Genomic DNA, 22,625 nt, shown 5'->3' on the forward strand with positions numbered 1-22,625 from the left:
TCCGAACATCATCACAAATTTAAAGAGAAGGGTAACCGGCAAACGAATGGTGGTTACCATGGCAACGAGAATGCTGTGCGCGTCTGATGCGTGCCTCTCTCTGTCTCTTTTTTTTCCAGATAAAAGACGAGTACAAAATCAGATGAGCATTAATTATTTTTAATTTTTTTAATGTATTTATTTTTTACAAGCTGTCCGCGACCCGCCCAGAACGTGTCCGCGACCCACTTTTGGGTCGCGACCCACCAGTTGAGAATCGCTGCTTTACACCACACGCATGTTAAATATTATTACTGCATCACATCTCAATGCCAGCAATTGTTAGAAAAAAAAAAGCAGTAGGCGTATTCTTTTTTTTTTATTTTTTTTATTTCACAAACAAGAACATTCAGGGCGACGGTCTGCACTGAAGATCTTACTGTTGGGAGAAAAGAAAAAGAAAAAAGACACTTTAGACGAGAAAAAAAGTGGATTTAAAAACAGGTGTTACTACAGCACTTTCAAAGGGAGCAAAATCACCAATACCTACTACTGTTTGACACAAACACTTGGGTTACATTTAAAACAGATTTCTGCTAGTAAGTCACAGTTACCTGCTTGAGATTTTAGAACAATTTAAAACAACCAAACACCATATATATATATATATATAGTGGCTACATAGGTCTCAAAATCAGCATGTTCGATTTGATGTACAAGTCAAAAACAAGTTGTCTCAAATAGGTTATTTTATTCTTCCAGAAGTATTTGGGTTTAACATGCACAGTACTCATACTAGGCCAGAGGGAATCTCAATCAGCACACCATGCCAATTTCCGCTCTACCTTGTTGACACCTCATTTCTGAAAAGATCCAATGGAAGCAAAATAAAGACAAAATGAAAAAAAAAATGATTGTTTAACCACTATAAATACAAGCTGCTTCTATAGCAATAAACTGCCCATATACAATTTCTGCAAGTTTATTTACTTTGCCACAGAAATTGCATATTCTTAAAGCATTTATAAAATGTCATTACATCTATTGATCACTACTAGTTTGATTACTGGTGATGTAATTAGTGTAATAACCAAGCACACCAAAGGGATAGTTGTCAAAAACACACAAATGTCCATCTTGCTCCAGTGTAGTTGATCAGCCAAGACATTAATTGTCTAAACTTTGATTGGTTATAAAACCAAGTACGGAAAATTCATCTCCAATGTAAGTGCAGGCCTAGATTAACACACATACTTGTTTGTATTTAAACTTGCCTGTATTTGACCGTGATAATACTACTTAAACTAAATTTCCAAAATGATATTATAGCTAAACAGTCCATAGTCTGCCTTCTAAATTTAGTATTCTATATAGTAAAATCAATATAAACACTCACAGCCATCTTAATCATCATTGTGCCTACATGATAGTTGTAATTACCCTCCAACACACTTTTCACTTGTCTTGTAGCGTAAGCTTTATCTGATAATGCAAATCAACAATAAACTGTGATTTATTTACATTTACAGCACTTTATCCAAGGCGATTTACAGCACTGTCACAGTATACAGTCTGAACAAATGAGGGTTAAGGGCCTTGCTCAAGGCCCAAAAGCAGCAACCTGGCAGTGGTGGGGCTTGAACCAGCAACCTTTTGATTACTAGTCCAGTACCCTAACCACTAGGCTACAACTGCCTTTATTTGTACATTACCAGATTTTTAAAAAAATATTTAGACTTTTTTGTGACAAACATTTTTATTCTAAACTGGAGGTTAAACTTTCCCTACTTGAGTACATTTCTCTTAATGCTCCAAAGCAAAACTAAAGCAATATTTGGACAGTCTTGTCTGATTAGCTAAACTAAGCATCACTATTTTTTGCAATTACCTTGTAATTAATCATCCAATTAATTTCTGACCCAATTTATACTTTCTGGCCCAACTACTCCAGCAAGAGGGGTTATGTGATATATTTAATTAACTTAAAATATACATACACCATGGGATTAAATGTCAACCACATTGTGTCAGGTTTTAATACGCTATTAAACACATTAGCCCGCACACTAGTTAACCTTAGTCTACTACAGATTTACCTTCTATAGTCCCGAGGTATAAAAGGAGGGGAATAGAAAATTAAAACAAGATGTGTAATTTAAAAATCAATCTAGCAAATATTACAAAAAAAGGGTATGAAAAGTATTTTAATAGATAAACATTACCTTCTTGCCAGCAGCACCAACAGATGCCTTCTTGGTGCCTCTTACTTTCTTCATTCTGTTCTTTCTTTCCTTACGCTGTTTTCTGGAAGTCTTTTTCTTCTCATAAAGACCATGCTTTAAAAAAGAAACAAAAATATAAAGCAATTAAATTAAAAATCTGAAACACTTCATCCTTGGTTCAGTAGGACTGGGTAAATGTCAGTCGTAATTCACATTAGTGCAAACATTTAATAGGGCTTACTCTGGACAGTCTGTATTTGGGCTCGTTCTTCTTGGCAAAGTCTAAGGAATCGTAGATCATGGCAAACCCTGTTGTCTTGCCACCACCAAACTGGGTCTTGAAACCGAAGACGAAGACTACATCAGGGGTTGTCTTGTACATCTTGGCAAGCTTTTCCCTGATTTCAGTCTTGGGGACTGTTGCCTTGCCAGGGTGCAGAACATCGAGAACCTGAGGAGACCATGAATCAATGCAGTCATTAATTAAAACTTAGAGACACATGATTACCATAAAGCCATCAAATCATTTAAAATCTACTTACCATTTGCTTCCTCTGAAGCAGGCGGTTCGTCATGAACTTCCTGGTTCTAAGTGTGACTGAGTCGTTCTAAATGAAAATATTTATAAAAAAAATCTACTGTCAAACTATTGAAATAATTACAGATTCCTATGACCAAGCAGGGTTACTTTGTAGTAGTATTATAGTATTGGGTCATTACACTATGAAAAGCGTCTAGTAAACTGGTGTGAATTTCATAGAAGTTCAGAACGAAAAAAATAAATAAATATACTATAGCTATATACACCAATCAGGCCTAACATTATGACCACCTCCTTGTTTCTACACTGACTGTCCATTTTATCAGCTTCACTTAGCATACAGAAGCACTTTGTAGTTCTACAATTACTGACTGTAGTCCATCTGTTTCTCTGCATGCTTTGTTAGCCTCCTTACATGCTGTTCTTCAGTGGTCAGGACCCCCAAAGGACAACTACAGAGCAGGTATTATTTAGGTGGTGGATCATTCTCAGCACTGCAGTGACACTGGCATGGTGGTGGTGTGTTAGTGTGTGTTGTGCTGGTATGAGTGGATAAAACACAGCAGCACTGATAGAGTTTTTAAACACCTCAGTGTCACTGCTGGACTGAGAATAGTCCACCAACCAAAAATATCCAGCCAAAAGCTCCCCATGGGCAGCATCCTGTGACCACTGATGAAGGTCTAGAAGATGGCCAACTCAAACAGCAGCAATAGATGAGCGATCGTCTCTGACTTTACATCTACAAGGTGGAACAACTAGGTAGGAGTGTCTAATAGAGTGGATACAGTATTTAAAAACTCCAGCAGCGCTGCTGTGTCTGATCTACTCGTACCAGCACAACACACACTAACACACCACCACCATGTCAGTGTCACTGCAGTGCTGAGAATGATCCACCACCCAAATAATACCTGCTCTGTAGTGGTCATGTGGGGGTCCTGATCATTGAAGAACAGGGTGAAAGCAGGCAAAAAAAATGGTAAGTGGAGCTGATAAAATAAACAGTGAGTGTAGAAACAAGGAGGTGGTTTTAATGTTATGGCTGATCAGTGTATAGTAATATATAGATAGATTTACTTTCCATCATCTTCATAGAATATTGTACATTCTGATACCAACCATTAACAAAATAAACACATTTAAACCAAAGCACCCAGATTACTGGTACAACCTTTATACAACCTATAGCAAGTTTAGATTAATTAAAGTCCAAGAGTAAACAACTATGGACGATCCGAGCTGGAATTCATCTTGACACCCCTGAACTATTTCCACTATGCTGCAGAAATCACTGAAAATTGTTTGTTCGGTACAAAATTAAGCTTGGAAACTTCATGTAAAACGTTGATTATACTACTTAACGTGGTTAATTCTACATGCAACTCTAACTAGTTCTGAACATGAGCGAGAAAACGGTTACAAGACGTGGCTAGCTCACTAGCTTAGCATTTAGCTAATAGTAGTTAACATCACACGATTCGTTTTCCCATATCAGTGTAATTTTAATGCATAAATGAATTCTTTTATATATTCAACATAACCATTATAACACGATTATAACCCGCATTTGTTGCAAAAACTACACATAAACTGGTACTCAGTAACAGTGCGGCGCTAATACAGACCAGAAACTACCTGATCTGATTACATACCACCATAAATAAACACAGACTGCACCAATAATGCTATTATACGCTCACATACAACGTATATAGTTTTATTTGAGTAATTCCTGGACTGCTACTCTTCGGATGGTGAAGATTATAAAGGATTTTGTTCAATATTAATTTCACGCTAACTCACCATCTTGGCGTCAGCTCGCTCAGGAACGAGAAAAAGAAAGAAGGACCTGAGGGTGTCCACCAATATGCCTGTCTGCAACGCGGTCGGGGTGACTTTTTCACAGCCTGCCTGTAAAGTATAACAAAACTACGATAAATATAATAATACACACTAAATAAACAATCATTTTATTATTTTTGTTTTTTTTCGTATTCATTAGATACCTTAATCTTTATGTTCCACCAAATACTGAAGCTGCGAGTTGAAAATAGTGCACATGAACACGTAAAAAATGTAATAACAACTTTAATAATAAAATTGCTTGTATATACCCATAAATATTCTTTTTTCTGTTTACTGAGACCTTTGTTGATACATTTGTGTGTGTGTGGGGGGGGGGGGGGGTCCAGTAACACCTTGGACGGGGTGCCAGTCCATCGCAGGGCAGACACACACACACACACACACACACATTCACCTATAGGGCAATATAGTGTCTCCAATTAACCTGACTGCATGTTTTTGGACTGTGGGAGGAAACGGGACCTCCCGGAGGAAACCCATGCAGACATGGGGAGAACATGCAAAATCCACACAGAAAGGACTCGGACCGCCCCGTCTGGGGACCGAACACAGGACCTTCTTACTGTGAGGTGACAGTGCTACCCACCGAGCCACCGTGCCACCCCTTGAATAAAACAAATAGCCAGAAACAGAAGGCACAAAGAAAACTGTTCATAAAACTTCCTAGTCTGTATAAAACAAATTTAAATCTATATTAAAACAAATGTTTTGTCAAAAGCAATTATAGTTTAATGGGTGTAAAGTTTAATCTCACATGTATAAATTTGAAACTACTAATAACTACTAATGAGCAAAAATGCTCTAGTGGCATTAGCAGGCAAAAGATAAGTATGCACAGGTCAGTTTAGTTTGAACAGATCAATATCCGTTGTGTCACTGTGCCCGGTTAAGCCTTTAGTCACCTAGTCAGCAGTTTGTTTACTGATAAGACATCTGCTATGATGATAGATGTGACAAAACATTCACCTCTTATGAGCTATTTTTTTCTTTTCCATTTACAAGAATTAAGCTTGTTCAAGGAGCTCAAAACCCTTGAGCTGATTCGCTCGGTCACATCCAGATTATGAAACAGGGAAGAGAAAAATGTTCAGTCAAGTGCACCATGTTCTCATACTGCTCTCAGGATTAGCAAGCTGATGTGACTTTACATATCATTTAAGGGAGGGGGGAAAATATATTGCATATTGGCATACAAAGTGATTTTTTCTAAGTCAAGTAATTTATCTACGTAAGTGTTAGTTTGAAGTATGATAAAGGCTGGTAAAGCATGTTAAGTTATTAGATTCACTTTTAGTCATCAGTGAAAACGTGCATAAGTATTAATATAAGGGGCCCAGTGAAGATATTAGTGACATGTTTGCCATGGACCCTTCATTTACATTTACATTTTCGGCATTTAGCAGACGCTTTTATATCCTAGGTTCGATCCCCAGGTGGGGCGGTCCGGGTCCTTTCTGTGTGGAGTTTGCATGTTCTCCCTGTGTCTGCGTGGGTTTCCTCCGGGTACTCCGGTTTCCTCCCACAGTCCAAAGACATGCAAGTGAGGTGAACTGGAGACACTAAATTGTCCATGACAGCGTTTGATATAACCTTGTGAACTGATGAACCTTGTGTAATGAGTAACTATCGTTCCTGTCATGAATGTAACTAAAAGTGTAGAACATGACGTTAAAATCCTAATAAACAAACAAACTTTTATCCAAAGCGACTTACAGTTGTGACTGTATACAATATCTAAGCAATTGAGGGTTAAGGGCCTTGCTCAAGGGCCCAACAGTGGCAAACTGGCAGTGCTGAGGCTTGAACTGGCAACCTTTTGATTACTAGTCCAGTACCTTAACCACTAAGCTTCAACTGCCCAGTGCAATTGCAGTGCCTCTGCACTACTAATACAGAAAAGTCAGTGGTGTGGCATATTAGCTGGTTTGGTAAAGTGTAGCTGACTCCAAGACAGTGTGCTACAAGAGATCTACAAAAACAAACATTATTTATGAAGACAATTACAATTGTGGGAAGCCTAATGTAATAATTTGCTATTATTATCACTCGTTATTACTATAAGGGTGTTACTTGTAAATAAGTAAAAGCCAAAACTGTGTTAGCGTGACTGATACATAAAAGGACTAAATATGGTCAAAAAATGCTAATAACTCATTAGTTTTACTTTATCTAATAATTAGCAAAATCAATCATTAAAGATTGAAGACTAAAGAAACAATAATAATAGTTTTTTATTTTCATTCATTTTTAATTCATTCGGAGCACTGAAAATCTAAATATGTGATATGCTCTCCTGTAAAGGATTCTTGCTGGCAATTTTTCAGTTTCTGAGTTGCATCATCATTTTTCATTTGAACGTTTCTGTTGACTCTGTTCTCGGTCAGCCTGACTTGGTATATCTGCCAGTACAGCTCAGTCAGCTCAGAGACATGAGGATGATGGGGTATCTGACATTGTGCCTTCTTTTCCTTTTAGGAATTTTGAATGGTGTGATAGGTAAAATATATTATACTAAAATAAATTTATTATGCACATTTAACACATATTTCCTTATGAATGGTTTTTAAAACTTGCATTAATTAAACTGTTTAATTAAAGTATAATATTTATTGACACTTCCATAGACACTCCAAATGCCTAATAGTTGTAGTTTAACACTTTTGTTATAATATTTTTTGTGTTTTTGCTATACTTGCATAGTATTATCAGTGTAATTAGTTGTCACTTTTAAGGTTCAATTTGATTTTAAACAACTTTGATATTTCAGTAGTCTTCAGTTTAGACCTTCACTTTGATTCGGGGGTAAAATACGAGTATGACTACAGCACATCCATCTCAGTGACTCCTATTTCCATGGAGCTTAAAGAAGATACTGATATCACTTTGCAAGCAGTAGTTTACATTCACTCATTATGGAGGAACCATGACAACCAACAAGAGCAACTTCTGCATGTGAAGGTAAGTTTTAACATTTTATAATAATAAGTAACAAAAATAAGAAATTAAACAAAAGCAAAGTCAATGCACTCAAAAATGCAATTCTAAAATGTAATTTAGCTTTGTGACATTGACTCCTTATTTATTTTTAGTAAGTATATTTTACTATAGAGGTTCACTTCCCTGTGCCCATACATGTGTAAATCTGCATAGTTGTTATAGTTGATTGCCATAGTCGGAAAGAAAATTCAAACTTACAAGAAATGTTTAGTAGTATAGCATGTATAGTCATAAAATAGTCAAATGTAGTCTACGAACAACCAAAACCTGTCACAAAATAAAATGCTGAAACATAGGTGACATTTTCTTCAGTCAAGTGAGCTTTACACTGCCAAAGACTTAAGGTCTGGCACACAAAAAAATTAGCTTATTCAAAATTGACTGAAATTTGTTGCTGATTACATAGACAAAGTAAAGTGACTGTAGACCACATGTGTCAAATTCAAGGTCCACGTCATTTTATGCGGCCCATGAGAGCTTAAAAGACGTATGATTGTCTTAAAATACACTGTAAAATCGTACATAAACTCTCACAATGCATGCCAATTTTGTGACCCGCAAAGTGACCGTATCCCGCCACTAGATGGCAGTGTTTCCAAATCAGCGTTTAACTGAGGAGGTTTTCCAACAAGTGATGTTGAGAAATATTTACAAATAATCCCAAAATGTACAAGAAGAAAAAAATGATGCAGAAGGAGGAAATGTAATGAAAGATGGGAAAGTGAATACAATTTTGTGCTTCAAGAAGAAAAACCAAAAAAAAAGTCTCTTGTGTTATAAGGCCGTGTCTATGGTAAAGGAGTACAATATAAACGTAGATATACATTATGAATATACAGTATAAATTTGGCATTTTGACACCAAATACAGAATTTAGCCTCCAAGAAAAACAACAAATTGTTCAAGACTTAAAAGGCAGACTGCAATCACAGCAGGATACGTTACAATCGGCCCCTGCTGTAGACAGTTTCACCTATATTCCAATTCTAATTCATGGTGACCTGTTTTTCATGGTTGCTGGATGACATTTAACATTCAGATACTTTTTTGTCTTAATATAGTGTTTGGGTTTTCTTCCTGAGCTTGGCAAGAGACCACTGTTCCATGTATTTATCAATAGATGCAAACTGTTTATATAGGCAAATAGAAGTCACCAGCTATATTAATCAAATTATGAGCAGTAAATTAGGCACTAACACAAATGACTAATGTGTGTATATTTTTGACCAGGCATATTTTTAGAAAACCCGGCTTTGACAATAAAAGTGTCACTTTCTATGTTGCTTTAACACTTTTCTTCCAGATTCAGGATCTGAAACTTGCTTCCAATTCAAACAACACCATCACCAAACACTGGGTTGTGAGTGAACACATAAAGGAACCATTTCTTGTGCATATCCACTCTGGAAAGGTATGTTTTTTGTTCTAAAAGAGTGGGACAGCAAGTGTACATGATCAAAGCTGTAGCTACCCTGACTATGTGAGGATAACCCTTTAATTAGTTGTTTAAATATGTGTTGATAATATCTGCAGATACTTGTCTGAGAGGATACTTCACAGTCTACACCATATTACTATTTTATTTACAATATGAATTATCTGTGTTGACCTCGTGAAATGTTTATTATTCATGACAGGATATATAATCATTATTTTTACTACACTTTTACAGGGTTTTACACATAAGATAAAGTAAGATTTCTTTATTGATTCCCATGGGGGAAACTTAAAGCTCTCACATTAAAAATCCTAATGAATAGTTAACGCTGTCAGGGTTCAGCGGTGCAGCAGGTAGTGTTGGTGCAGCACAGCTTTTGCCTCCTGGATTAGAGCATTGATTGTGGTTTACATCTGTATAGAATATGACTTGGATATTCCCCAGTGTCCTCATGGGTTTTAAGAGGCTTTCTACCTTCCTATAACTTGTCAGTAGGCGGGGTGGCTACTCTAAGTTGTTCATGTTCAGGGCTAAATTTGTTCTAGGGATTTTGCTGTGCAAGAAGTTTGAAATGCTTGTGAACCATCAAATATCATCTGAGAACATTTTGACTATATAAGGAATTTCAGTTTGTCATTAAAATTTCTTGACTGTTTAATAACGTATTTGGGATTTATTTAGATTCAAGGAGTTTTTGACGTTTCTTCAGACAACACAGTAAGTTTGAATTTCAAAAAAGGATTAGCATCGCTGCTTCAGATACAGACTTCTTCTGGGGTCATGTTGGAGGTAAGCTGTTACCTTTTGTTTCATTCTTTACCACAAAACATATAGATGTATGCAAAAATTTGGGCAACACTGACCAAATTAGAAATGTTGTTGATTTCTGCAGATGTTAATGCACAGTTACTTTTATTGTTAACAATGTTTTAACATCTGATAAAACAAATCAAACAGTAATAGGGCATGTGCAAAAGTTTGGACATCCTTATACTGTAAGGTCTCATAACCTAATATAATCATTTGGCTATATTTGACTTGTTAGGACTTATTTTGCAAGTCAAGAATTACTAGAAATAGTCAGTAGAAATTGTCAGCTGATGCCAATACCAGAACATAATAACTTTTCTAAAATATCAGCAAATTTTGAAAGCAAATAATAAAAATAAAAAAATTCACCATCAGCTCTTTTTAAGCTGAAACTTTTGAAATGTTCCTCTAGTCAGAACAATCAAGAAAGATCATACTAGATCTGAGGTACAGGCAAGACAGCTCAATAATATCCATAAACCCTTGAACTTGATTGAATACAGAAAGTGAGAAAATAAAATTAAGAATGGAAATGTACTACAAATGCAGTGTATAAGGTGTATAACATTCACTCAGTAATATACTGGCATGTAACCACTGTATCAGGCTGCACACAAAGCAGAGAATAGTTTATAAATACCATCCTATCATACATTTGCTCCTAAAGTTACTGACAGTGTTGCATCCACAACCCCTGATCTGCTGCTCTGTTTACAGAGGTTATGATGGAAACTTAAAACCTGAATGTTAAGCACTGTGATTAAAAAATGCTGCCACATTTAGCAGTAATGCAAGTTTATTGCAAACATTTTGCACTAATTGGATATAAAATCCTTGGAAGTTTAAGCAACAAACTTAAACAACAAGTTTAAGTTTGGAAGTTTAAGCAACACAGCAGTACATTAAAATGCCAGGTAGGACACGAGTTTATTAACAACAATGCTGCTGTGCAGTGAGGGTTTAAATATTTAGCTCTTGAATAAGCATGTTAATAGTTTTGTTGGTAACAGTCTCTGAATGAATGTCTGTTCATGCCAATTGGTTCAATCTTTGCAGTGTGAGTGTGTGTGTGTTTACATTAGTGTATGTTGAACAGCGGGTGGAAATTCCTAAAACAAGAATACACCATCTGGATTTTTAAAAGTTGTGCCAGATGTGCTAAATGCCATAAGAGTTGTTACACTTGGTGGGGCACGTGCCAAATATTAAAATAACACTTTGTTTTAAAGCTTTAAGCTCAGTAAATATACACTATCTGCATTACAATTTGTAGAAAACAATATGTGTTAACTTACTTGCTACAGCAGTGGCTAAGTGGGTAGCACTGTCACCTCACAGCAAGAAGGGCAGTGGTAGCTCAGTGGTTAAGGTACTAGACTAGTAATCAGAAGGTTGCTGGTTCAAGCCCCACCACCGCTAAGTTGCGACTGTTGTTAACCCTCAATTGCTCAAAGTTGTGTTCAGTCATAATTGTAAGTCGCTTTGAATAAAAGCATCTGCTAAATGCTAAAAATGTAAATGTAAGAAGGTCCCGGGTTCGATCCCCAGGTGGGGCGGTCCGGGTCCTTTCTGTGTGGAGTTTGCATGTTCTCCCCGTATCTGCGTGGGTTTACTCCGGGTGCTCCAGTTTCCTCCCACAATCCAAAGACGTGCAAGTGAGGTGAATTGGAGATTCATGTTTCTTGTATACAAAGAAATTCATCTTGCAGAAATGCTTAGTAAAATCACTAACGTTTTATGTCAGTACAATATGACTCTTAAAATTTACTTGTTTATGCCTGACTCATATGTGGATACTGGCATTTTGAAGGGATGGATGGATGGATGGACGGACGGACAAATGGACGGATGGACGGATGGATGGACTGATGAATCAATCAATGATAAGATAAAAGATTTAAAATTATTAATTCAAAATTTATTTTATTTTATTGTAGGATGACACAACAGGACAATGCCAGGTCTCATACCACACTGAAGAGGATGACATATTTAAAGTCAAAGACTATCAGACCTGTCAGAACATGACTGGTGGTCTGATGGCCTCTAAACAGGTATAAGTACTGACTGTTCAGTAGTCATAATGGAAGTAGAATTTTAAATCACATAGTAGACCTCCCATGCATTGTTGTAGGCATTATGGTAATTGTGTGCATACACAGGTATTCTAATTTCATAACTAACAAACCACACAGGGAATAGAAACCACAAGGAATTGCTTAATTTAGCCATGGGAAACATTAAAGTGACCTATGCATTTTTTGTTTACCTTTAGATTTTTGGGGTGATCTCAGACGGCATTTCAGAAAGAGTTTACACCATGGATGATGATCAGATAAAATCAGTAAAATCTAAGGAATTTCGTTCACTGCTTTTAAAAGAACAACCTACAGTTGGACTTCACATTTCTTCAAGGTATGCTTTTGCTTTTTTAGCGGTGTAAGTGTATTTTTGATGGTTTTGGTTGTCTGCCTAAAGCAAAAGAAGATTTACTTAAACACTGTATGCTACAAGAGCTGAAACCCTAAATAACACTTTTGCATTATACTGCATTATAATAACATAATATTCTGAGAAAAGTTAGAGCATGGTTATATATGACTATGTATGGAACAGTGGTTACTTCATGGATAGGCATACTTCCTAACAAGTTTGTATATGAAGAATAAAAATGAATTGTACTGCCGCTTAGGTGGCGCAGCGGTGAAAAAACACGCTAGCACACCAGGTCAGTGTGAAGCTCAGCTCTGCCATCCGGCTGGGTTTTGGCTGGGTGTGGCTCTCTGTAAGCAATGCTGATCCGCATGTGAACTCGCCTTGTGCAGGTGAAAAGATGCAGTCGGATACTGCACACGTGTCGGAGGGGGTCGTGTGTCAGTCTTGCTCTCCTCAATCAGTAGTAGGGGATCAGCATCCGTACAGAGAAAGCGTAATGCAATCGGGTAATTGGATACAACTAGATTGGGAGGAAAATTGGGAAAAATGCAAACAAAATTTTTTACTGTACATGTGTATAGTTATAACAAATATAACAAATAAAGGTACTCTCTTTTATGACGCATTTGAATTTGATTATATTGATGTATGCCAATGTTTTAGACAGTTTCTACAGCTCTTATCAACCCATTCTGGTCATGACGATGAGATACAGGGGGAGTTGCAGGAGGTATTCACTTCTCTAAAGACGAGCTATGTGAATCACACCATTCGTGCCATACCAGAAGTCAAGGAGCCTGTTTTTGATGGATATCCAGTAAGTCTTATACTGTAATAGTTTATTTACATATACAAAACATGCACACATTATTAACACGCATATACAGTATGTTTTCCTTGAAAGTTGATAGGGAAACATGAAAATGTAGATTACCCTGAATGTGAATGAATCATTAAACACAAACACCTTAAATACAGAGACAGACCTATAAACCATTTTAATGTCAGGAACATGAACAGCCTGGTAGGATTTGATTGCTAATTTTAAGTCAGCACATCCATATGGCAATCATTATGCAACACACAACACACATAGTTGAGCCACATGTATACACTTTATGTCAAAAAGTATGTGGACCCCTGACAATAAGATCTTATTTAAAGGTTTTTACAAGTTCAGTCAAAGAAGCATATATATGGTCAAACACTGAAGGTGTTCAATAGGATTAAGGTCAGGGCTTTGTGCAGACCATTGAAGTTCCTCCAAACTCAACTGTTCAAACCATGTCCTAATAGACCTCACTTTGAGCACAGGGCAAAGTCATGCTGGAACAAGTAATTACTTATTCAAACTGTTGCCACAAAGTTTAGGTATACAAATTGTTTTATGTAATTGATTGTCTACTTTCAGTACATTTACACTATTGCATGCTGATTTTCAAGTGCATGGCTAAATTGGGATTGGAAAAATGCAATGATGCACATTTACATTTAAATTTTTGGCATTTAGCAGACACTTTTATCCAAAGCGACTTACATTATAGTTACAGTATACAATCTGAGCAATTGAGGGTTAAGAGCCTTGCTCAAGGGCCCAACAGCAGCAACCTGGCAATTGTGAGGCTTGAACCAGACACCTTCTGATTACTAGTCCAGTACCTTAACCACTAGCTTTAAAAGACAGATATGGTGGCACGGTGGCTAATTGGGTAGCACTGTCACCTCACAGCAAGAAGGTCCTGGGTTCGATCCCCAGGTGGGGCGGTCCGGGTCCTTTTTGTGTGGAGTTTGCATGTTCTCCCCATGTCTGCGTGGGTTTACTCCGGGTGCTCCGGTTTCCTCCCACAGTCCAAAGACATGCAAGTGAGGAGAATTGGAGATACAAAATTGTCCAAGACTATGTTTTATATAACCTTGTGAACTGATGAACCTTGTGTAATAAGTAACTACCGTTCCTGTCATTAATGTAACCAAAGTGTAAAACATGACGTTAAAATCCTAATAAACAAACAAACAAAGAAAAACGACAGATAATAGGTTAGGTTTATTAACCACGAATGAAACCAATAAAGCACAAACGACAGCTGTAAGGGTCAGATGTTTTAATGCAATATTTACAGTATTGTATAGTAACTTGTATTAAAATAAACCTACTGAAGTTATGGCTATGCAAATAGCTAAGAATTTAAATGCAAAACTAAAAATGCATGTCATGAATTGAGTATTCCCAAAAAAAAAATCCCACTCTTGTTTAGTCATATACAAACATGTGTTAGCATATTAACTAGCTAATAGCCAGCTAGACTGACGAAAGGACATAAGAGGTTTTAAAAGTACATAATTATGCATGTTGTAATAGGTAGTTTCTTGGGAATTAAAATGAAGATCATTAAATAATTTATAATTTTAAATTTTATTTTAAATACGATTATTTAGAAAGGTCTTAGATTACATAGACAAACTTAGAACTTTAGAGATTAAAACCATTTTAAAATTAGATCAGTTATTACATCATCGTACAATAAAGTGAGAAGATACATTTTAATACAAGTGATGTTAGATGTACAGATATACTATAATCAAAGCCAGTTTATCCTTCAATGAAATTCTCTTTCAGGTTTCTAAACTACTTGATCGTTTGAAAGCAAACGGAATGCAGATATCTCCAACAACAACCAACGTGTTCCTCCAGCTGTCAGAATCCCTGCAAAATCTAAATAAAACTGAAATTAGAAACATTTTAAGATCTAATGCCAAGTTTGTGTAAGTACAAAGTACATCGATTTCACCACTGTTGTTTTACTGTCATTGAAGTTTCTGATCTTATTTCTCTTCCATCTCATTTTTTAGTCCGATTTTGATCGATGCTCTTGCAGCTGCTTCTACACCTGCTTCTTTGGATGCTTTTATGTCAGCTATTGACATTACAAATCCAAAGACATCTCAACTGCTGGAAAAATTTCTGTACGCGTGTGAATTCTCTTCTCAACCGTCCCCTCATTTAATAAGCATCATCTCTGTGAGTGAAATATGTCTTTTTTTAATTAACCCTTTAGCGCATTAACCTTTGACCTTACCCTAATAACGTTTTGGCCGTTTATTTTCCTATTTTTTGTTTTTTTTGGCAGCACATTGTTTCTCATACATCAGCACAGTGGGAAAAGCATGAAATGGCTCTTATTGTTCTTGGGACAGTAATGAGGAAAATGTGCTCTGCAGACATGTGCCATGTGCAGGTAAAGACATTAAATTATACCCTACTTCACAAAAGACCAACTTTTTAAATAAATATCACCGATTAGCCATAACATTAAAACCACCTCCTGGTTCCTACACACACTGTCCATTTTATCAGCTCCACTTACCATATAGAAGCACTTTGCAGTTCTACAATTACTGACTGTAGTCCATCTGTTTCTCTACATACGTTTTTTAGCTTTCTTTCACCCTGTTCTTCAATGGTCAGGACCACCACAGAGCAGATATTATTTAGGTGGTGGATCATTTTCATCACTGCAGTGACACTGACATGGTGGTGGTGTGTTAGTGTGTGTTGTGCTGGTATGAGTGGATCAGACACAGCAGCTGCTGGAGTTTTTAAACACCGTGTCCACTCAATGTCCACTTTATTAGACACTCCTACCTAGTTGGTCCACCTTGTAGATGTAAAGTCAGAGACGATTGTTCATCTATTGCTGCTGATTGAGTTGGTCATCTGCTAGACCTTCATCAGTGGTCACAGGACACTGCCCACAGGGCGCTGTTGGCTGGATATATTTGGTTGGTGGACTGTTCTCAGTCCAGCAGTGACAGTTAGGTGTTTAAAAACTCCATCAGCGCTGCTGTGTCTGATCCACTCATACCAGCACAACACACACTAACACACCGCCACCATGTCAGTGTCACTGCAGTGCTGAGGATGATTCACCACCCAAATTATACCTACTCTGTGGTGGTCCTGGTCGGTGTATATACCTCATTTTTGCTTTTACCTTTATACAGCATTACATGTATATTAAATAAACAAAAAATAAGTTAAGTCACATTGTTAATTTGTTGTTTGACTGTTTGTTTGCATTTTCATTATAGGAAGTCCAAGATGCTATGAAACTTATTCTTAGTGGGCTAAAATCATCCAAAGATGAAAAGAAGATCAAGTCATATCTGCTAGCCATAAAAAGTGCTCGTCTTCCTGAGACTTTGCCTGTCCTTCTCCTATATATTGATCGATCCAAATCACTGTTAAGAGTTATACTCTCAGCTCTGCAGGATCTTCCGTCTGGACATATTACAGAGGAGGTACAGAAACATTTCCTATATCAAGTCATCTACTGTATACTGTATGTTTTTAAAGCCTGGAGGAGAAACCAATCATTTTAAAACCACCAAGCACCCAATTGAAATCACTTCCAGGCTACTTTATAATACTTTATACAAATAATATACTTTATAATTTACTGTGATCAGGTTAAGCAGCATATCAGAGCAGTTTTTACTCAAGAAAAGAAGCTTTTCCCTGCTGCACTGCGTCTGGATGCTGCTCAGCTTCTGCTCATGCATAACCCTCAGCACAAAGATGTCAGACAAATTATCCTGAAAATAGCAGAGGAGAAACCAGAGGTCTCCAAGTTTCTTACCAATAAAATTGTAAGCATCCTACAGTCAGGCCACCCTGCCAGGTAGGATTGATCACCATGAAGATAGTAGACCTGTCCTAAATGAATTTTTTACTTGGAGATTTTTTACAGCATCAGACTTATAAATAAATAACTACTTATAGCAACTTATATGGTTCTACCATAGATGATAAGTAAATTAAATTTTTTGGCTTAAATTTTTTTATGACAACAGGCCCTTAAAATGTACTGGCTTTGTTCTTGACTTTTTCTACCTAGTTAGGTACACACTAACTACCATTGTATGCAATTTGGGACTTTATTTAAGCCTCAAATAAAATATTATTTTTTAATAGCAGCGGTAAAACACGCTAGCACACCAGAGCTGGGACTTTGAATACATCGTATCGAATCTCAGCTCTGCTATCCGGCTGGGCTGGGCAGCCACATGAACAACAATTGGCTGTTGTTTACAGGCTGGGTAAGCCGGACCAGGGTTTCTCATAACTGGTGCAATTACGACCTCTGCTGGCTGATTGATGGCGCCTGTGCAGAGTTGGGGAATAATGCTGATCAGGGTGTGGTTCTCTGTGCACAAGGCTGATCCGCATATGAACTCGCCTCGTGCAGGTGAAAAGAGGCAGTTGGTACTGATCACGTATCAGAGGGGGCATGTGTCAGTTGTGAAGCTCGTCAGTCAGCAGTGGAGGGTTGTATCGGTGGAGGTGAAGCGTATTGCAATCAGGGTGATTGGATATGACTAGGGGATTAGGGGAGAAAATAGGGGAAAAAATGTCGGAGAAAAAAAAGTGAGAAAAGAAGTGAGAGAGAGAGACAAGAAAGCTGTTAGTGTGCAGATTAACATGACAGTAACAGTAAAACAGCGAACTGTTTTAGAGCTGGATCTTTAGCTAGCAAAATAATATTAGCTAAATGGTTAACATTCCTTTTTGAAGCACTGCGAGCAATTAACCTTAAGGTGAGGTTCTGCATAAATGGTATGCTATGACATCAGATCAAAAATATTAGCGAAGTAGCTCAATCTCTTACCAGTAGGTGAACCAGCAGCAGTCAGTTCGATGATCACTGTCTTCTTTGGATTATGTCCAGCTTGCAGACTAGCAATTATTTTACAAGCTTAAATCATTCATGCACAAATGTGGACCACAAGACTGCAAGTGTGTTGTTTGGTTAAAATTTCAATTCAGGTCAATTGTTACTTTGCAAATAAACCCATCCTGCTGTTTTTAGAAGTATTAATGATTTAAACTCTATTAAACATGATACGTTATAGCCACTATGGGATTGTAACTAAATTGAACTTTAAAAAATAATCTTTCAGATTTGTTTTGTATTCATTGTTATTATTTTGCTCTTTAGGAAAGTAATTCTTGATGTATTGAAAGATTCACAGCTGAATAATTATTTTCATCTTGCACGAGTTGGGTATTCCTCATCATGTGCCGGACTGATGACAGGTGTAAAACACTTCACTTAACTCTTTTTCTAGATTAAAACATTGATCTATATGGTTTTATCAGATCTGTTTTATGTTTAAATATATTACTGTACTTACTAAGAATGGTGCTAAGTATACCATTTGATATAATTGCATTTTGTGCCTTCATATTCTCTACAGAGAACAAAGACATGATTACAACATACGACTTTAATTTTCTTTTCTCTGAGGCTGGAATGTTGAAGCAAAGTGACAGCCATATTTACGCCCACACCAGAGGAGGGAATTTGCATTTACTAAAGGTATATGGCCATATTAAGGGAAAGGTAATACTTGAAACATAATGGGTAAAATATATTGCAATTATGTTGGTTCTCAAGAGATTAAATACAGTCATAAAGTGGATAGAAATGTTCTGAACTCAACTGGAGCTGACCTGTTGCAATTTAAATTGATTGGACATAGTTTGGAATGGCAGTCACCTTGGTCTTAAAGGACCGACAATTTGCACTGCATTTTAAGGACAAAAACCAAGCCATGAAGTCCAAAGAACTGTCTGTAAATCTCTGTAATCAATATGTATCAAGACATACACTGATCAACCATAACATTAAAACCACCTCCTTGTTTTTACACTCACTGTCCATTTTATCAGCTCCACTGACCCTATATGAGCACTTTGTAGTTCTACAGTACAATTATTGAATGTAGTCCATCTGTTTCTCTGCATGCTTTGTTAGTGCCCTTTCATGCTGTTCTTCAATGGTCAGGACTCTCCAAGGACCACTACAGAGCAGGTATTATTTGGGTGGTGGGTCATTCACAGAACTGCAGTGACACTGACATGGTGGTGGTGTGTTAGTGTGTGTTGTGCTGGTATGAGTGGATAAGACACAGAAGCGCTGCTGGAGTTTTTAAACACCTCACTGTCCCTGCTGGACTGAGAATAGTCCACCAACCAACAATATACAGCCAACAGCACCCCATGGGAAGCGTTCTGTGACCACTGATGAAGGTCTAGAAGATGACCAACTCAAACAGCAGCAATAGATGAGTGATCGTCTCTGACTTTACATCTACAAGGTGGACCAACTAGGTAGGAGTGTCTAATAGAGTGGACAGTGTGTGGACACAGTATTTAAAAACTCCAGCAGCGCTGCTGTGTCTTATCCACTCATATCAGCACAACACACACTAACACACCACCACCATGTCAGTGTCACTGCAGTGCCGAGAATGATCCACCACCTAAATAATGCCTGCTCTGTGGGGGTCCTGTGGGGGTCCTGACCATTGAAGAACAGGGTGAAAGCAGACTAAAAAAGTATGTAGAGAAACAGATGGACTACAGTCAGTAATTGTAGAGCTACAAAGTGCTCCTATATGGAAAGTGGAGCTGATAAAATGCACAGTAAGTGTAAAAACAAGGAGGTGGTTTTAATGTTATGGCTGATCAGTGTAAATAATAGCAAAAATTTAAAACACAGTGGCCTTAATAATTCAGAAATAAAAGAAGCTCAGCACAACTTTAACCTTCGTAGACCAAATTGGCCATCTGGGCAAGAAGGACCTTGGTCAAACAGATTAGAAAGAACCCAACGGTCACTCTAAACGGCCTCCAAAGTCTTGTGCAGTGGCGGGAGAACCTGACGAACAAACAATATTGACTTGTTTTTGTAAACTCCAGGTTTCCTTAGAAGCCAGTGGTCTTGATTCATTATTTGGAAGTGGGCCGACTGAGGCAGGGGAAGAAGAGGAGCTAATGGCTGGAATGTCGGCTATGTTTCTTGGTGTGGATATCCAGCCTATCATTTTCTTCCAAGGTTACTCTGACTTGATGAGCAGGTATTTTTCAGCAGAGGAAGGCCCAATGAAGATTCTCTCTGGAAATATTCTGGTTCTTAAACATAAACAGGTACAACATTACAAAGCCAAATATTTTCAATTCTGTCTGAATAATTCATATTAGTGTTCTTTTAATAATTAAATATGAGTGAACACTGAGCAACTCTTAACCTCCATAGAGCCTAATTCTTCAGAATGGATTACAAGCTCAGGGTTTTTTTCATGGCGGTCTTTCCGTTGACATGTCAGCTGATGTAGCATTCAGTCTATTCAGCCAAGAGTCAAAAACTTCTGTCAACAACAAGTATGTGATTTTCTACTCATTATTAAGAGGTAGTTACTAAACCAATTAATTATACAGCCCCAAATCAGAAAAAGTTGGGACAGTATGGAAAATGCAGTGTTCCTTACATTTACTTTGACCTTTATTTAATTGCAGACAATTTGAACCCAAGATATTTCATGTTTTATCTGCTCAACTTTATTTCATTTGTTAATATACCTCCATTCCAGCATTTTAGGCCTGCAACACATTCCAAAAAAAGTTGGGACGGGGGCAATTTAGGGCTAGTAATGAAGTGAAAAACCTAAATAATGATGTGATTTTAAACAGGTGATGTCAACAGGTGATTGTAATCATGGTTTGGTACAAAAGCAGCATCCAGGAAAGGCTGAGTCTTTGATGAGCAAAGATGATCAGAGGATCTCCAGTTTATCAACAAATGTGTGAGAAAATAATTGCAATGTTTAAAAACAATGAACCTCAAAGAAAGATTAGAAGGGTTTTGCATATTTCTCCCTCTACAGTGCATAATATCATTAAACGATTCAAGGAATCTGGAGGAATTTCAAAAACAATGAACCTCAAAGAAAGATTAGAAGGGTTTTGCATATTTCTCCCTCTACAGTGCATAATATCATTAAACGATTCAAGGAATCTGGAGGAATTTCAGTGCGTAAAGGCCTAGGGTGCAAGCTTAAGCTGAATTCCTGTGATCTTTGATCCCTCAGACGGCACTGCATCAAGAACCGCCACTAAACATATAATAGCTGATATAACCACACGAGCAAGGGATTACTTTGGCAAACCTTTGTCAGGCACTACAATACAGAGTTACATGCACAAATGCCACCTACAACTTTACTGTGCAAAAAACAAGCCTTATGTTAACCATGTCCAGAAGTGACGTCGACTTTTCTGGGCTCGGAGGCATCTAGGATGGACCATCACACAGTGGAAACATGTATTGTGGTCAGATGAATCAGCATTCCAGGACTTTTTTGGAAAAAATAGACGCCATTCAGACTGTTATCAGCAACAAGTCCAAAAGTCAGGGTACTTTGAGATCTTAGAGCAACATATGCTGACTTCAAGACATCATCTTTTCCAGGGATGTCCATGCATTTTTCAACAAGACAATGCAAAACCACATGCTGCACACATTACAAAGGCATGGCTGCGAAAGAAGAGGGTACAGGTACTGGACTGACCTGCCTGCAGTCCTGACCTGTCCCCAATGAAGAATTTTGAAACAAAAAATGCGACAACGACGACCCCGTACTGTTGCACATCTTAAGACGTGTTTGCAGGAAGAATGAGACAAAATAAAAGCTGAAACACAAAATCACTTGGTATCCTCTGTGACAAAACGTCTTTTAAGTGTGGTGAAAAGGGATGGCAACATTACAAAGTGGTAAATGCTTTACTGTCCCAACTTTTGGACTGTGTTTGGAATGTGTTGCAGGCCTGAAATGCAGGAATGAATGTTATGAAATGATATGCTACTTTTCACAGGTTCTCACTGGTTGTTAGTGCCAGTGCAGAGGTCAACACTCCTCTCATAAGCACTACTGTTAAGACTGTGGTAGAGATGAATTCTTCTATGAGTGTCATCACGACTGTTAAATTTTCTGAAATGCCAGTACAGTATTGCCTGCAGCTCATCAGAGAACCCCTGCATTCTAGGTATAAAAGCATACAACAGACCTCTTAGTAATTTTATTTAGACAAAGATAAACTTAACAGTATTGTCAATATAGAGAAATGTTAACAGAAAAAGATCACCAAGGTCATTAGATGAAAAATAAAACTGAATAAAGTGTTTTGATTTTTTTTTAAGAGAGAGAATGACCGTACAAGTGACCAATCAGAAGAGAAGGAAAACTGTTCAGCGAAAGAAGCACAAGTGGATTCTTCCAGGAGAAGAGACTGCACTTCACAAGGACAATTCAAAGATGTGTAGAAATCTACTTAATGAAAACTAAAATAAAATAAAAAATCGTCTTTAATGACGATCATGTTTTTTAACTGAAAAGGTGCATCAGTGTTGTCACTGTTGGGCATGATAAGTGCAATTACAATAACGTTTGAAACTAATTCTCAAACTGGTTCTTAAAAACTAGAAGGTCAGTG

General features: G+C 37.4%; 2 protein-coding genes across 2 annotated transcripts; one reads left to right on the forward strand and one right to left on the reverse strand.

Moving 5' to 3' along the window:
• Positions 1 to 347: 347 nt before the first annotated feature.
• rps24 (ribosomal protein S24) lies at positions 348 to 4,794 on the reverse strand. Its single transcript, XM_062996183.1, has 6 exons — positions 4,752 to 4,794; positions 4,549 to 4,656; positions 2,744 to 2,809; positions 2,443 to 2,652; positions 2,202 to 2,315; positions 348 to 418 (listed from the first exon to the last, which is right to left on the reverse strand). Exons 2-6 carry the CDS (start codon positions 4,549 to 4,551, stop codon positions 416 to 418), a joined length of 396 nt encoding a protein of 131 aa, XP_062852253.1. The 5' UTR covers positions 4,552 to 4,656; positions 4,752 to 4,794; the 3' UTR covers positions 348 to 415.
• A 2,246-nt stretch (positions 4,795 to 7,040) lies between these two features.
• On the forward strand, positions 7,041 to 22,591 carry LOC134315287 (microsomal triglyceride transfer protein large subunit-like). The gene is made up of 18 exons (XM_062996375.1): positions 7,041 to 7,111; positions 7,377 to 7,569; positions 8,912 to 9,019; positions 9,728 to 9,835; positions 11,794 to 11,910; positions 12,132 to 12,271; positions 12,956 to 13,109; positions 14,910 to 15,055; positions 15,143 to 15,311; positions 15,421 to 15,528; positions 16,382 to 16,591; positions 16,760 to 16,971; positions 18,289 to 18,386; positions 18,548 to 18,669; positions 20,055 to 20,282; positions 20,392 to 20,516; positions 22,008 to 22,178; positions 22,333 to 22,591. Exons 1-18 carry the CDS (start codon positions 7,041 to 7,043, stop codon positions 22,475 to 22,477), a joined length of 2,625 nt encoding a protein of 874 aa, XP_062852445.1. The 3' UTR covers positions 22,478 to 22,591.
• Positions 22,592 to 22,625: the final 34 nt, after the last annotated feature.

The sequence above is a fragment of the Trichomycterus rosablanca genome, chromosome 5 (genome assembly GCF_030014385.1).
Source record: "Trichomycterus rosablanca isolate fTriRos1 chromosome 5, fTriRos1.hap1, whole genome shotgun sequence".
NCBI classification, from domain to species: Eukaryota; Metazoa; Chordata; class Actinopteri; order Siluriformes; family Trichomycteridae; genus Trichomycterus; species Trichomycterus rosablanca.